An 18470-nucleotide genomic window follows, 5' to 3' on the forward strand; every position below is an offset into this window, starting at 1 on the left:
CTCTATTTCTTGTGCCACTTAGCTACCCTATACCATTAAATTTAAACATACGGTAATTTAGGTCACATTTTTGGGAGAAAACTCCTCTTCTCCTCAAAAACTCCATTATCCTAGACTGACTGAAATTTCTGAAATGGCAGTAAACTATTTGAGACTTGAGATAGAGACACAGGGTCTTGAGAGCAAAATGGCAATGGCTCCTATCTCCCCTGAATTTTATATTCTTCCCTGTGTGGGCTGCTTCTTCCAAGCCATGTGCACATAGATCACATCCTTTTCTAGAAAGAAATCCATGCTGACTCTAGAGCATGAAGTTTTGGGGCCATTCTTTGGAGAGGCTGCACTGGGAATAAATCTACACACAACAGCCCTGGTCATTCCCAATATCTTCAAAGGAGAGAAGCTTAAAAGCTTAAGAAATATTTAGGTTATTTTGCATCAATATGCCCAAAACAAGCATTTTTAAACTCCAAAATGGCCATTTCTTTTACTTTGTAATACAACTGAATGAGAAAAACATAGAAGACAAAGCATACACACACACACACACACACACGCCCAAACTGCTTTTAACTTATGATATATCCAATCACTGGGAGAGCCATATGTTGGGCAAATGGTCCCCCCTCCTATGTCATCCCTTACTGATTTTGTACAAGCCAATTACAGAGGTGTTGTCCCCTTCCCTCAGTTTCTTGGAGGGGCTTACTAGGTGCTTCCCCTTTCACTGGATCACAATAATGATCTCAGCTCCCATGTTCATTTTGGCTTATTAGGTGCTGCCTCTTTCCAAGGGCCCCCTTTCAGTTTTTACTTGCAGGTTATATGCATAAATCTTGTGGGACTGATCCTTTCACCAGACCACCGGGCTTTCTCTCTTTTAATCTGCCAGAGCTTCATTTGGTTTCTGCTCTGGTGAGTCTTCTCTTTGGGTCCTACTTTCCTACAGTGGGATCTCCCCTATCAAGTCCAAAGACTATGGGGTCTGCTCTCCAGACAGATGCCTACCTATGGGAGTGACAAAAGAGAGTCACCAGTGAGATAACACACAGCCCAGACAAGCTCCTAAAAAACTAGATAGGATAGCAACCACTAACCCAAAATAATTCAAATAGGTGCTTCTCAGAGCCAGAGCAGAAAGCAATTTATTCACTTCCTATAGGAAAAAGGTGTTGCCTTCACTAGTATCTTAGTCTAGTGAAGGGAGGCAAAGGACAGGCAACAGTCCCTGTTTTTTTCATATAGTGAAACAATTTTTCCTCCATCTTGGGCTCCAGCTGTTCCTGACTTAAAATTAGGGCTCACAGTCTGTCTCAGGAATCCATTCCACCCTCATGGTAAAGAACAGGGTGACTATAGGTTACAGAGCAGTTTGTGCAAGATTTAGCAAGGGGACAAGTAAGAGGGTTTTCTTGGAAATGTAGCCCAAAACTATGGTAGGGGTTAGTTTTCTGAAAAGGCCTCAAAGTCATCCCATTTATCTCTTACTATCTTGTCTTCATTCCCTTTACATCAATTGTATATTTATACATGTATTATTCCCCTCTTTCAAATATAAGTATCATGACAAGTAGGAGTTGCTTCATTCTTTGCATTTATATCCAGGGCATCTGACACATAGTAGGCAAATAAATATTTGCTGATTAATTGATTATCTTTCTTCTCCTGTTTATTTGTAATCTGGCAAACATAAGCTTTTCTTTCAATTTTCTAATTCACAATAGATAAATCTAAAGAAATAAAATACTATTCCATATTTGTTATTCTAGGAGATAAGATAATTGGCAACACGTAATCTAGTTTTCCAGAGGTTCAAAGTGTGTAAGAAGTTCCTTTTACAAGTAAGAAGTTCCTTTTACAAACTAGATGACTTGAATAATTTCTGATGACCCTGAGTATTAAAATGACTTTTGTAAATTCACTAGTGTGAGATATTTAAAATTAGCATTGATTCCTTGAAATCTATTATATAGGCAGTTCATAATCAATAAATAGATTGTCTTTAAAGGCTTTTTATGTCAGTAAAATTAATTTCAATCGATGTGCAACTATTGATTAAGTACATCATCATTTATCAGGCCTTGAGGTGGGCTCTGGAGACACAAGAACAAAGAATAAAATATTCCCTTTTCTTAAGGACTTACATTCTACTGGGTTGGTATGACATGTTCATAGATAAGAAAAAAATAGGCTTTTGGGTGAATAAACACTCAATGATGTGGGTGGGAGACACTATTCATGGAGCAAGTCAGAAAAGGGCTCTTGAAGGAGATGATATTTGATTTAGGGGTTCTAAGAGGCACTGATAAAAGGAAAAAGGAGAAATTCTGCAAACGTAAGGTCGTTGTATGTAGACTGTTGTGTACTTATTTAGAATTTAGAATTTGTCTTTTTCTTTGGTAATAATGTTGTATAAGGTAGTTAGGTTCCTGAGTGAACCTACAAAGTCCAGTTTAATTCTATGCAAATAGACTAGGGATAGTTAGAATCTGGGTCTTGGAAGAATAGGCTGGGATCTCATTACAGGAGGTAGAAAGAACTCTATATATCACACATATTGATCTGTCCATAATTCCTGATCATAATTCCCACTTTCTCAGAGTAGCTGATATTATCTGTATGTTAGGAAGAAAATAAGCCCAAAAGATTTCACATTAAAATATGAATATCTGATAACATGGGAACTCTCCTCTAAATATTTATGTTTCTTAAAAGAGGATGATTATTTACCCAAGTGAATGTCTAAATAGTAGAATCTCAGTCAATGTGGTCAAAAAATAATGCAAACATTGTGAGGGAAGCTATATTTGGAGAAAAGGATCAGTCACTGAATAAACTAGGTCAGTTCCTTAAAGCTGTTTCTACTTTTCATAGATTTTTCTCATCCTGCAGTAATACGGCAAAATAGAATAGGATTTGAAGAGAAAAGACCTAGCTTTGGACTCAGAAGACTACTAAAGATTCTAGAATCAAAGGTCCTGACAAAGATTACTTATCTTCTCTAAGTCTTTCTTAACTATAAAATGAGTGGTTTGGAGTTTCTTACATCTAGATTTTTTTATCCCATGATCTGGCTTTGAGTCTCAGCTGGGACACTTATTAATTCTGTAACCTTGTTTGAGGATGAACCCAGATTTTCCTGGTTCTACATTCAGAAATATATTACTATGCCCTATTGCTTTAATAAGAATTGAAGTTTTCTTAAATCCTGAGGGTAGCTTTGAAACCTTTGATTGTTATTTTTATAAGAATCCTTAAAGACAATGATAGTAACTTGTAATGGCATAGTGGATAGAGTGCAGGGCTAGAGTCAGGAAAATCTTAGTTGAAATCTAACTTCAGTGATGGTCAACTCTAAAAGATTTGGTTCTTTACAGAGGTTCAATGATCCAAAGCAATCCCAACAGACTTTGGACAGAAAACATTCATATGCATCCAGAAAAACAAGAAAGGAGACTGAATGTAAATCAACACATGCTATGTTCAGTTCTTTTTTTCTGTTTTTTTTTAAACTCTCATTTTTTTTTTCCTTTTTGTTCTGACTTTTCTCTCCTAACATGATTCATAAAGCAATGTGTTGAGGAACAGGTTGATTCTCCAAGAGCCTCCACAGCTGTAGATCATAACATCTGAAGGAGTTGCAGGGCAGTCTTTGTTGACACAGGTGTTGTGGACTGGGAATGAGATAAATTGGAGGCAGAGGGAAGAGGAGAGAACAGCAACTGCCTCTCAGTCTCCTTGTATCATCCTCTCACAAGAGGAGATCCATTCTGGGTTGAATCTCCAACAGCCACTGTCAGGTGGCTCCCGTGTATTCCAACAACTCTTCCGTGTATTCCAACAGCAATGTATATTAAAAATAAATAAATTTGCTAGAAAAAAAGAAATCTTACTTCAGAAACTAGCTATGTGACTCTGACTAAGTTACTTAATCTCTTACCATAGTTTCTTCAATGGTAAGATAGGGATAATAATTAGCCCTTCCTTCCCTGGGTCATTATAAAGATTAAATGAGATATATCTGTAAAATGCTTAGTATAGTACCTAACATATAGTAAATACTTAAAAGAGGTTTGTTTCTTTCCTTCCCTGGGTAGTTAAATATAAAAAAAATTCAGCTCATTTTTGCATACTACAAAACTTAGATAATATAGGAGTGAATTTTAGATTAATTGTTGCTAATTAGTAATATAACCTCTTCACTGTATTTCTATTCATAATAAATGTGTGAATCAGATCCATTAAAAAATACACCAGGGACATAATCTTTACTGAAACAAGTATCTAATTATTCTGAAACTTTAAATAATTTTTTTTCCAGTGCAAGTTTTTAGATCAGGGGTGGGGAATGTCCAGGCTGCAAGTTATATAAGGCCCACAAAATCATTTGTTAAGACAATTGCAAACAATGATGAGCTGGAAGTTAGGTACAATAACCTCTCACTGCTTGAGTTCTATAAGTTGATATTTTTGTATGAGTCATGAATGATGTTTTAAATGGCCTTTGGCAGAAAAAAAAGTTTCTTCACCTTTGTTTTAGAGTTATACTTCTCTTGTTGAAGATGGCAGCCTTACTTGATTTTTATTACAACTCTGTAAATTAAAAGATATTATTATTCCCATTTTACAGATGAGAAAACAGAGGCAAACAGAAGTTAAATGACTTGTCTAGAATCACACAGTAAGTGTTTGAGGCTGAATATGAATTGAGGTCTTTTTGATTTCAGGCCCAGCATTTTGTATCTGCTTAGTAAAGACATGTATTCCAGGTAGACAATATATAAATGATAGTATACTTCTAACTTAATTTTTCTTTCAAATGTACAATATTAAAACCTGAAGAGACACAAACTCACTTAGTTACACAGTGAATAATGATAAAGAATATCATAATTATAATTCTAAGAATGAGGAAAAAATCAGGTGATTGTCCTTTTTGGAATTTCAGTTAAAAGCAGTTGCTTTGGTATCTTTTTTCCTATAGCAGTTTTGTGTTGTGTTGCTGGTGAGTTCTGATTTGAAACTTGAGACTGTAGTTACTGCAGCCTGGCATACCTATGCTGGAGGTAATACTGATGGGAGGGATACATTTGACATTGCAATGCAAACAAAGGAACAAACTCCATTTAGTGTTCACTTTGATAGGATTTAATATGTACCCGACAGGTAAGATAAATAGGTATTGTTATAGAATAAGAAAAAGATGCTATGCTTTTTATACTTTAGAAAATGTCTATTAAGTATAAATGTATAGAACAGTTAAGCTTTTAAGATTTAAACTTAATATAGGATTTTTTAAATCCCCAAAGGCAAGAAGAAAATTGATGAAATTCTATTAAAAATCTTCTAGAAAGTTTAAAACAAAATTTGGAATTAACTCAAGATGAATAATTTTTATTAAACTTAAATCCCAAGTCTCTTAGCTCTGTGTCAGCATTTCCATCCATTCATTCATTCATGAATATTCATTCAGCAAATATTTATTGAACATCTGTTATGTTCAAGACATCACATTAGGTCAAGTAATATTTGTTAAATTCAAATTTGTCTCATTGAGTATCTGAGAATAAATTAGACATATTTGGAAGCTGTATTACAATTTTTAGACCACCAAAAATATCACACAGAGGAATGGTGTTTATCAATGTTTATTTTAATAAATAACACATTTTTTGAATGCCTGTTATGTTACTAAATATTAGGCATGCAATGATTCCATTCAAATGGGCAGACATTTACTAAATGCCTACTGTGTGCATGTCATTCTCCTAGGTGTTAGTGGAAATATAAGTTTAAGTTACATACAGTCAATGCCCTCACTCAATGAACCCATGATTAAATCCTTACTTCATGGTATGCATTGTGCAAAGGATATAACAAAAGTTATAAACAAAAACACCTCTCTCTGATGTAGGTATTCATATAGACAGTTGGTTTGATATTTCAAAAAAAAATTTCCCCTTGAATAATATTCAAACACCCCAAGTTTGAATATAATCATATTCGACTGATCATATAAAATGAAGATTCTTAAATGTTATGTAAGCAAGGTACCAACTCTTTATATATTTCCGCTAACACCAGAAGAATGACATGCACACAGTGGGCATCTAATTTAATTAAGTAGGCACTTAATAGATGTCTATTGAATGAGTGGTTGAATGGTTGGTTGTGATTCATTTCATTACAGAACTCAAGACATCTAAACTTGAAGTCACGTTTTTCTTTCCCTCTTCTGCATTTTCTCTTACCAAACTTACCAGAGGCAGCTAGATGGCTCTGTAAATAGAAAATGTTGGACCCTGGGGTTAGGAAGAATAATTTCAAATCTAGCCTTTGACACTTACTAGTTTTGTGATCCTGAGCAAGTTGTCACCTCAAATCACCTGTTTTCTCATATGTAAAAATAATACCTACTTCAAAAGGCTATTGTGACTTATAAAATGAAATAATATTTATAAAATAGCAGTTTCCATATAAGTTACATAGCACTATGTACCTATATATCAATGTATCTATGTGTCTATTCGTGCATCTGAATATCTAGCTCTATTATTATTATCAGCAATTTCATCATTAAAGGCTCCACTATAATTCCCAGGTTCATTATCCTGGACAAACCATTTTTCTTTAGCTTGTTTATCCAATCAATTGCTCAGTCTTCTTGTTTCTACTCCCACAACACTTCTCTTCAACTCCTTTCTACTTACAAAGTTACCACTTAATTTAAGCCTTCATCATCTCTCACCTAGATTACTGTAAAAACCTGCTAATTTTTCTCCCTACTTTAACTTTCCTCCATTCTACAACTGTTGTCAAAGAGATTTTCCTTAAATTGAGATCTAACCAAATGTTACCTCCATCAATTTCAAAGACTCCCTATTTTTCATAAGATAAAAATATAAACTCTTTTTAGCTTTTAAAACCTTTTACAATTTGTTCCCTCAACCTATCTTTCTGGTATCTGATGTTTCTAACATCATTCCCCCCCCCCCACTCTCTTTGTTTCGATCAAACTAACCTTTTTTTTTTTTTCTATTACTAACATATAACTTTACATTTTTCATGCATTGCTTTCTTACCACAACTTATGTTAGTATACTTCTTATCCTTCAAAACACAGTTCAAGAACTGCTTCTCATATGAACCTTTTTCTAACTTCTCCCAACTAGTACTACTCTTTTACTCTGCCTAATTATTTAATTATTTGTTTTTTCTTTAATTTATTCCACATATTCTCATGTATTCATATGTTCATTTCCCCCAATTAGACTATAAGATTTTTTATAAATTCAGTATTGAAAATACTTATTAACTAATTGATTTGGTATCACTTGGTATTAATATTTGTGTGAATTATTCCATATAGTTTTTTAAAGTTAATTAAGCTTTATTAGCCTAAAAATAATGGCAATCCTTCCAAGAAGATCATATTATATAGAAAATTTTCATAATTTAAGATAAAAATTATTACAAAATGAAAAAAACAATAAAAAATTAAAATATTATAACTGACATCTGAGTCAGGTTACTACTTTAAAAAATGGAGAACTAAATGTTATCCAATTTCCATTAATTTCTTTTTTTATTATAGCTTTTTATTAACAGAACGTATTGCATGAGTAATTTTTCAACATTGACCCTTGCAAACACTTCTGTTCCAACTTTTCCCTTCCTTTCCTTCATCCACTCCCCTAGAGGGCAGGCAGTCTCATACATGTTAAACATGTTAAAGTATATCTTAAATACAATATATGTGTACATATTTATACAGTTCTCTTGTTGCACAAGGAAAATAAGATTTAGAAAGGTAAAAATAACCTGGGAAGAAAAACAAAAATGCAAGCAATCCATACTCATTTTCCAGTGTTCTTTAGCTGGGTGTAGCTGGTTCTGTTCATTGATCAATTGGAATTCCATATAGTTTTTGTAGTGATTGTATTTATGTTGACTTTTTCTAATGATATGTATTGTAGTAGAAATTTAAATGTCATCATGATTATATAACTAGTTTCAACCTCACAGACCTATTGAAATGGGCTTAGAGACACCCAGGGGTCCTTGGATCACATTTTGAGAACTGCTGCTCTAAGAACTGTCTAGTTTTTAGACAATTTAGACATTTTAATTTAAATGTTCTCAGTCTTATTATATGATATATATATCCTGCAACTGAGTTGATGCAGTGTTTGTGGACCTAAACCACTGTGATACTGATAATGTCACTACAAGTGAAATCAGAAGGCAAAGAAGTCACATGTAAATGGTATTTCCTGTTTTACTATCTTTATGGCTCACAAGCCAGATTGTGACCAATTGCTTTATCATGAAGTATTTACTAAACCATTACTATCTGCCTACCACCATGTTAATCACTGAGAATACAAAGAGTCAAAAGAGTTCTTGTCCTCATGGAGTCTATATTGAAGAGGGGAATAAAATACCTACATAGATAAAGAAATGTAAATTATAATACAAAAAAAAAAAATACAATGTGATTGGGAGTCCATACTGGATTGGAGACAATCTATATTGAAGCTACTGAGCTTTGAAGGTAGCTTATGGTTCTGAGAAGCATAGATGCTTTTTCTGATTAAAATAATTCAGCACAAAGAGGGTGGAATTGAATTCTGTTGAATACATTCATACATTAAACAGGCATGAGAGATCTCCTGGGCAAAGGCACATACAAGAATGAAATGCCATTTATGGGGAATATCAAGTGGGCCCAGTTTGGCTGCACCTTTGAGTATGTTACATAGGAATTGAAGTTGAATCAGTCTGAAAAGATAAATTATAGCCAGATTGTGCAGGATTTTAAATACCAAACTCAAGGCAATGGGAAACCATTGAAGCTTGAACAGAGTAGGGACATTTGTCAGATCTATATTTTAGGAATATCAGTTTGGCAACTGTGTGGAAGATGGATTAGAAAAGGAAGAGATCAGATACAAGGATACCAGTGAGATGTGATAAAAAGTTATGCTGAAGATGGTTGTGGTAAGAGTAAAGAGGAGACAGATTCAAAAGGACCTCTCTGACCCTCAGTTTCCTCATCTGCTAAATGAATGATAGAAAGAAGTTGAACTAGATGACTAAAGGAAATTTATTTTATCACACACCAAAGTTAACCAGAAATATTTATTTTCATGGATTATAACACTGTGAGATGTAACCCCTCTTTTTTGCATTCTTATGATTGTTGTTTTTTTAGTCATGTCAGACACTTCATGACTTCATTTGGGATTTTCTTGGCAAAGATACTGGAGTGGTTTCCATTTTTTTCTGCATCTTTACAGATGAGGAAACTGAGGCAAACAGAATTATGATACTTGCCCAGGGTCACCCAGCTATTAATTTTCTGAGGCTGCATTTGAACTTGGATCTTCTTGAGTCCAAGTCCAGCACTCTATCTACTGTGCCACCTAGTTACACAGCGTTCAGGATGAATGTTCGTCAAAAGACCATAATAAAGATAACAATCCTTATTTATTGTGATGGATGAATAGGATTTGTTAAAGTATTTATTTTTATGAGAAGCTATCTAGGAGTAATAAAGATTAGAAATTATGAATATGAAAATTGAATGAATGTATTGTACTGTTTTGCCTTTAGTTACTTTCATTTAATACAGCCAATCAGTTATCTCTCACTACATGATTTATGTGAAGTAAATTATTAACCCAAAGTGACTTCCCTTCAATACCCAGCGTGTGCTGGGCCTTTTTCTCTTACCAGCAATCAGGGGATCTGAACTAATTTTATTACTTGCCTTAGATTCATTTTATGGACTCCCAGCATTCACAGCAGGGTAGAAATCTCAAAAATATTTATGAAATGATGTTGATAATAGAGATGACAAAGGAGAATGAGGAGAAATTAGGTATGTTAATTTCTTTTTCTCCTCTTCCTCTTTTTTTTCTCTTCAACTTTGAAAAGGTGGGATGGGAGTACAGTAAAGAACTATTAGATTCTTACTAGGATGACTAGGTGAGTGGAGGCATCCAAGTTTCAAACTTTCAAACTAGTTTTTCACTTTAACTGAGGCTTTGACAACTTATACCAGCCATTGTAAATAATACAACTAGAGCTAGAGCATCCTGCTTCATGTTAAATCTCTAGCTCCTATTTCCAGAATCTATGGTCCCATGATGCCATGTTTGTCCAGAATTTTCAGTCTTACCATTGACTTCTTAATCCAAAATTCCTCCCCATTCTTTCCTTTCTCAGTACAACTGTGCTTCTCCCTCCCCCCCATTTCTGAATATTCTCAGCTAGGTTTGATTATCTGATTGAAATAATTCACAGTACAGTGAGAATAGAGTTTAATTCTGACTACTATTTTGATAAAAGAGAATTTTTTCTTTTGAACATTATTTCCCATTATATCCCCACAAGAAAAAATCAAATCAAAAGAGAAAAAATGAGAAAGAAAAAAAAAACGAGCAAGCAAACAACAACAAAAGGTAAAAATACTGTGGTGGTCCACATTCAGTTCCCATGGTCCTCTCTCTGTATGCAGATGGCTGTCTCCATCACAAGTCTATTGGAATTGTCCTGAATCACCTTGTTGAAAAGAGTCAAGTCCATCACAAGTGATCCACACATTATCTTACAGTTGCTGTGTACAATGTTCTCTTGGTTCTACTCACTTTATCTAGCATCAGTTCATGTAAGTTTCTCCGGGCCTTTCTGAAATCAACCTGTGGATTGTTTCTTATAAAATAATAATATTCATGTATTCATAAACCATAACTTATTCAGCCATTCCCCAACTGATGGGCATCCTCTCAGTTTCCAGCTCCTTGCCACTACAAAAAGGGTTGCTACAAAATTTTTGTACATGTGAGTTCTTTTCCTTTTTTAATGATCTCTTTGGGAGACAGACTTAGCAGAGGTACTGCTAGATCAAAAAGTATGTACAGTTTGATTGCCCTTTGGTGATAGTTCCAAATTGTTCTTCAGAACATTTGGATCAGTTCACAACTCCACCAAAAATGTATTAGTGTCTCAATTTTTCCACATCCCCTCCAAAATTTATCATTATCTTTTCCAATATGAGAGGTGTGAAGTGATACCTCAGAGTTGGATAGAGAAACATTTTAACACAAAGAAATGTATGATTGGGGAAACATGATAGGAAATGTCTTCTTATCATCCCAGATCTTTTCTGAATTGTCTCTACTTTCTTCTAAAATCATTTTCACACACACCTCTCTTCCTTTTTACTACTAATGAATGAAACAGATGGACTAAGTTGTAGGTATTCATCATTCACCTTACCTTTGGGAAGTAGCTGTGTAGTTTTATGAAATTCAGTAAAAACAAAGTATCAAAGTGAGAGCCCAACCAGAGATCATCATGAATTTTTAATATTGTGAATAGTAAAATATTTGAAGCCCTAAATGGTAAGTTTGGGAGGGAAGAGATTTTCCTTGGAATTTGGAAAGGGATGGAAATAGATGTTTCTGTGATTTCATTAGTATAGTGAATTCCCAGATAAGGAGACTCCCTCTCCCAATGAAGATCAACTAGATCACCTTCTCCTAGAGTTGCCTAGAGCAATAAGAGATTAAATGATTTATCAAGGGTCACACAGCCAAGGGTTACAGTATATGATATACATATAATGTATGTCTTCTGCCTGTAATAGGAAGGTGAAACTATTTTAACATACTCACATAAAAATTCTTTCCAAATAGAAATGTTAAATAATACCACTAACATAGAGCTTTAAGGTTTGGAAAGCACTTTAAAATATCCTCTCATTTAATCCTAATAGCTTTGTTTTTATCTTCTTACAGAAGAGGAAACTGAGGCAAAGACTGTGACGTATTTAGCTACTAAGTATCTAAAGATAGATTTAAATCCAGATCTTGCTGACTTCATGTCTAGCATTCTGCCCACTGTCCCTAGCATAAATGTTGATGATCTGTTCTGTGCTATTTTCCATAAGCACAAATCATTTAGAATTGACTGAATGGTTGAATTCACCTGTGTAAATATAAATCGTCATTTGGATTTTAAAAAGTAATAAATTTACTTCCCTTCAAAATAATGTATAAGAGGAAGTGTGACCTTGGAGTTAGAATGGTTTAGTGATCCTTATTCTGCCACTTTAATGTGATTTGGGGCAAATCATGACTATCTAGCCTTACTGACCTCATCTGTAAATTGAGGGGTGCTAAGGACTTCTGAAGTTCCTTCCGAATCTAATCTTCTCTGATACTGTGATTTCTTGGTTATCACCAACATGATTACTGAGTAACCTTTTTCTTCCTATTGTTTTGTAGGTTTTCCCACAAAGCATAAATTTTGCCAGCATTTTTTATAAGGCATATTATTTAGATCAGTAGGTGTGATTGAAGTTAATTATCTTTGGCTTTAAGTTCACCACAATACTTATTATTTTTGATAATTTTAAAATATCCTGGGAAAGTATATGTTAAAAGAAAATAAAACACACATAGCTATATTATACAATGAAACATACTGGACTTGGAATTTTTTAATAGACTCATGTTAGTTCTTTCTCTTCAAGTAACTCTTTATCAAAGAAGTAGAGTTGGATTTATGTGAGATGGGAGATTATATTACTGGAAACTTTCAAAAGCAAGTTGAAAAGACTGTTATGAAATGGATAATAAAACACTATTGTAGCTTCCCTCTCTCAGAAGTACAAAAGGCCAGGGTTAATGATTTCTAGAGCAGGGTAAGATTAGGGAGCTCTTGACACTTCTTAAGAAACACTAAAACTTAGAATCAGCCCCATTCCTATTCAGCTGAAAGAAATCCTTAAATACTCAGAGGCAACAGTTGGTCCTATGCCAATAACTGGCAGAAATAGAAAAGCAACACTTTGAGATTGGAGTTGGAGAGAAAGGATTAAAATGTATTTTTCAGCTTAAATTTTTTTTTTTCTGGTTTCAAATTCTTTCCATCTCTCCTTTTCCTCCCTCCATTCATTGAGAAGGCAAAAAAGATAATATATATAGCTATTTTGTGGGGGAAAGAAAAAAATGTGCTTCGATCTGCAGAGTTCATCAATTCTTTCTAGGGATAGATATCATTTTTCACCATGAGTTCTTTGGAATTTTTGGAGATCATTGTATTTATCAAAGTCTTTCACGCATTATTGCAATATTGCTGCTACTATGTACAATGTTCTAGTTCTGCTCACTTCATTTTGTATCAACTCACATAAGTCTTCTTAGTTTTTTCTAAAACCATCTCTTTCATCATTTTGTGGCTTTTGATTATGAGACTATGATTCCTATAATTTATGAATTTCTTGGAAATAGATGCTTCTTTTCAGACATTAGAATTTTATAACATTTAGTTAACAGATTGTGTATTTGTAATTATGTTTTGAGGAACAGATAAAATTCATTATGATGAACTCTAGAGAATTGCCAAGTTGTTTTAATATAGTAGAATTCTATTATGATAATAATGTGTAACAATACTTTTCAAAGCATTTTCATACCCTTTTTTTCATTTAAACTTAAAGTGATTAGAATTGAGGTCTTTTCATACTAATCATATGTTCATTTCAATATGCTATAATTAAGGTTACAATAAATGATATTTTCAGATGGAAGATAAAATGAAATTGATCCAAAACCTTTTTGTAGTCCTTTAATAATTAAAAGTAATTGATCTTAGGGAAAGGTATCAAATGAATACCACCAACACAGCCTTTCCCACCTTTTTATTCTTCCTTTGTATAGTTATTTTGCTGATTAGGTGTTCTGGAGGGGTGAAGGGATGGATTTGACTAGTTTGTTATTAGAAAGAAGTTGAGACCTAATTGGTACTTAATAGCAAGACAAAGCCATTATAAAAAATATAGTTATAACTAAGCCCAGTTCTACTCTTCCTATCTCTATCCCTCCCATCCTGTAATAAATGAAGCAGGCAATCCATGGGGTTCAGAAAAATATTTTCTTGTTCCAGACTAAATGGTTTGGAGAATTTGCAATAATAAGATAAACTAAACACTCTTACCTTGTTTCAGACATAGCTTTAACAAAAATGTGGAAGTAGTGCTATTTGTTACAGTGGTTTTTATCTCTAATTTTCATTCTAAATTTTATTAGATGCATTAAAAAGAAGATTTATTAAATGTAAATTGGCATCAGTTGAGTTAAAATATAGCTTAAAATGGATATTTTCCTGAATCAGAACAGCCAAGTTGATTAAATTCATTAGATATTTGGCTGTATCTATAATCTTATCAGTGTGACTATTCCTTTACCTAGGTAAATCCCACCCCTTTTTAATCTTTTTACTCATCCAACTGCTTGTTATATATAATTTGAGCAAGATGCATTTTATGTCCATTTTATTTTTATACTGTTTACGGTTAAGTTGCTTTTTTAGAAATGATGATTTTCACTGAAGAACATTTGGGAAACTTTGTAATTCATTTATAGGGCTAAACCTTCTTTTGTTTGGACCTTGCTTAAAATGTGCTTCATAACACCAGTAGACACCTTAGTTGAGTTAGTCTTCCTTTCAAAATTTTTTGTTTATTGTCACTATTCAGGTTTTTGAACAGTCATCTTTAGAATTACATCTGTCACAAAATTTCTATATAATTTTAGCATAAAATTAGATAACATCAGGAGTTGGAAGTGAGCTAAATTTTTGAACCGTCATAAGGTAAAATATAAACTTACCTTTATAACCCAAGTGATCATAGGACAGTGGCCAAAGTTTCAATGAGAGTATGAGGAAAAGGGATGATTTCAAAGAGAGAACCAAGTATGTTCCTGTGAGAATTTTCCTTTACCTTCTGCAATAGATATTGGTGAATAAGCTCCAATTATCTTCATATTCAATTAATATTGAAAATGTTAAATTCTTTTTAAAAAATCTGTTCATCAGATTTATTACTCCATTCCTGTAAGAGAATCTAGCTGGGTAATGCCTGTTTTTAAAAGCAAAATAGATGACACTTTAATGTTTACATTTTTATATACTAAACAAGACAACATAGATTCTTGGTGATCTATTGAGATGACAAAGAGTAAGTGAAAAGCTTTTCAGAGACTAGTGATTAAATTATGATAAGCATTTTTACCCCCTATGTGTTATTTTTGATGATCTTTAAGCAAAACTTTCTTAACCTTTGATTGGCTATTGTGAAATAGATGTAGTTAAGAAATGATATTTCCCACATAAGTAGTCCCTTAATAAAATACTCTATTGCTTGCCAATTATTTGCCATTTTTTATCCTTTGCTTAGGAATGAAAAATTTAAATTCCTGGATAAGTCTATCTGAAGTCTATAAAATGAGCATTAGCAATATTAACTCTGAAAAAAATAGCCAAATAGATAACAGGATGAATATCAGTAGGAAAGTGTATCATTAAAATGAATTTTTTTATCTAAGGCCACAGATTTAGAACTGGAAGGAACTTTAGTAGCTACTGAGTCCAACTTCTTCCTTTTACATATGAGGAAACTGAGATCTGGAGAGTTCTCCAAAGTATGACAAATTGTAGGTGACAGGAGAGATTTGACTCCAAATGCTGTCATTTTAATCTAGTGCTTTTTCTACTCTCCTTCAAGGTCTCCCAACCTTGTCAGTTTTCACTAGACATCCCAAAATTTCTCAAAATTTATTATACTATTTCTCTTTAAAATCACCCCAATCTTGATGCATATATAGTAGAAAAATTCTCTAGGTTTACAACAGCTTACATTCTTTACAACTCTATATGGATTCTTTAAACTGCTATTCTGTGATTTCAAGAAGCCAGGAGAAATATTTAAATGATATTTAAGTATTTCTCTTTCCTTATCCACCCCCCCCCAGTCAAATAAAAAACAAAACAAAACAAAATTACACAGGAATGCAAAGGAATGGATTTATAATGGGCTATTTTGTCTTTTGGTTGTTTCCTCAAAGAACTAAAGAAATATTATTATTAATAGATGTTTTCTGTTATGTATCCTGGTGTGTTTCCATCCACAAATAGCCTCCATAGCCTTTTCCCCTTTTCCATAGCAATGGGATTTGAAAACCCTTGAGAAAAGAGGTGGTTTGCATGTGGAAGAAATATCTCGTTCAACCATGAAGGAGCTAGGAACTGAAATTAATGTTTATGCTTTGTGAGAAGCAAAATAGAAAAGTGGGACTAATGAACTTCTCACCTAATAATTAAACAAAATAAACTTTCATTGCACACTTACTAGGTACAAGGCACAGGAGTTGAAATGATAAATGGGTCTGGACTATTGTTTTTAACTTGAAGAAAGTAATAATAACCAACTACTGTATTTTGTACATGAGGAAGCTAAGACGTGAAATGACATTGCCATGATCAAATAGGCAATAAGTTGCAGAACTTGTATTCAAATATACTTTTTCAGATTAAAACCAGTTCTCTTTCCATTGTGATATAGGCATGTGGGGACAGCTAAAGAAGGTAAATTAATAAATAGCTACTAGAAAGGGAGAGGGTAGTATATGCAAGGGAGAAATCCTGTCAAAAATTATGATAATATGAAGGATGCAGGGAGGAGAGAAAATATTCAGGTGGAATGCAGTGTATATGTATATTGGGTGAGCAAGAATGTCACAGAGTAGCACTATATCTGAATTGGGCCTTGAAGAAGGACTGGGGATCTAAGATACAAACCAATTGAATTTAATCCATGGACAGAATGTCATAGTTATCTGTAATATTCTTCTCTAAAATGTATTGTTCTCTTGGTGAGGTTTTCTTGGGGTCTCTGGAGGCAGCCTTAGTTTCAATTCAGTAATCACCCTAAATATAGCCAGGTATTAAAGTCCAAAAAAAAATGAAGGGATTGGATTAGTTGACTTCTCATATCTCTTCCCTCTCTAAATTGTATGTTTAAGAGAGCATATAAGAAAAACTGAAATAAATTCAGTAATATTTAAAGCAATTTGCTTATCACAACATCTATATACAACTGAAAAATAAAAATTGTTCTCTTATATTAAGAGAGTAGATATATTTAATTATTATACTGAGATTATTTGTAAAAAAATGTGAACAAGATACAAATTTAAAAACTATTAATCAAAACAAAACTAAGCAAATTACAAAATAAGAAATTATAGCATATAAATATTTAGTATATTTACAGTAGAACTAATTGAATTAATAAACAGTCCAAAATTTTCTTATTTTGTATAGTTTTCCTGGTCTGTCTAAAGTTTTCTTTCCTTGTTTTTGTTTTTTCTTTTTGTAATATGACTGTAGTAAATGTTATCTAGAGACATTTAATGAGTCATTAATGAGTCACTACTGAGTCATTTAGTGTGCTGGACTAATTGTCATAACTCTGTATCCCATAGAGTTCATGAACGACAGTTTGGGGATGACTAGTTTGTTTACAAGGTGTAGACTTGAAAATATTCTTAAGTATATTGCTATTTCAAGAATAATTAAAATAGATTGATTCACTATTGTTTTCTTTTTAAGCTGCAGTATCTCCAAAACTGCAAAAACTAGGACCAGTGGAGCTAACCATAATTATCACCATACCAGTGTGCCTTTTGTCTATAGCTGCAATGTTGACTATATGTACCTGTCAAGGACGTCAATGCACTTATAAAAAGAAAAAGAGGCAAAATGTGGAAGAACCACTAAATGAATGCAACTTAGTAAATTCTGGGAAAACTCTTAAAGATCTTATTTATGATATGACTACATCTGGGTCTGGATCGGGTATGTACTCTCTACTCATTTCCAAGTAAATCTCAGATGCAAAATGCTTCTCTTCAATGCTAGGAAATATTTATTTCTCTCCTTTTTCCCCCCAGGATCCCTGCTATAGCATTGATGGCAGGGTTAGGAACCAAGTTTGTATCTCACTACTATTACACTGAATATTTAATTTCTTTTTCATATATCTTTCAGATATTTGAAAATAACTGTTATATCTTTCCTTTCCTAGAGTTATTTACATTTTTGTATAGTCTCTTGTGTTTTGATTATTTTATTATATTTCCTTAAAGACAAACTAGTAATTATAACAGAACTTTAAAGCCTTTTGGGTACAATTTCAAACAAATTTTTGTAACAATGCTAAGTATGGTGGTTTAGTGGCTGTGGACTTGACACAGTGACTAATGTATTACTTGTGAAAGATGAGAGGGAATATGTTAGTGTGTGCCAAGTTATCCATTAAGAAAAGTATAAGAACAGAGAAGTAAAAGTGGACAACTTGTTCCTTGCTCCTCTCATTTGTAATTATAGCCTTGAACTTAAGCTTGCTTCCTTATGTTATTGATAGTGAATAGACCTGGGCTGGTCCTTACCTTTTGTTCCATCTGCTATTCAGAGAAATAAGCTGTGCCAACAGAAGGAAAGAAAAGTTGGTTGCTTTTACTTCTTGTCATGGGAATTGGTTTGTCTTTCTAGAATGGGAGTTTAATTTTTTTGTGTGTCACTCCTTTGGAATCCACAGACCCCACCTCAGATTAATG

At 33.3% G+C, this 18470-nt stretch overlaps 1 protein-coding gene across 3 annotated transcripts in view; it reads left to right on the forward strand.

The window, feature by feature from the left end:
• Positions 1 to 18470, forward strand: part of ACVR1C (activin A receptor type 1C) — a 90599-nt gene that overhangs the window by 56412 nt on the left and 15717 nt on the right. The window contains exon 3 of one of the 3 annotated variants that reach the window (XM_023499220.2): positions 17464 to 17709. The exons of 1 other annotated variant lie outside the window; for it this stretch is intronic. In XM_023499220.2, coding sequence (XP_023354988.1) covers positions 17464 to 17709 — 246 coding nt within the window. The remainder of the gene's footprint in view (positions 1 to 17463; positions 17710 to 18470) is intronic. One more of the 3 variants, XM_012544727.3, reaches the window with a different exon arrangement.

The sequence above is a fragment of the Sarcophilus harrisii genome, chromosome 3 (assembly GCF_902635505.1).
Source record: "Sarcophilus harrisii chromosome 3, mSarHar1.11, whole genome shotgun sequence".
Classification (NCBI taxonomy): domain Eukaryota; kingdom Metazoa; phylum Chordata; class Mammalia; order Dasyuromorphia; family Dasyuridae; genus Sarcophilus; species Sarcophilus harrisii.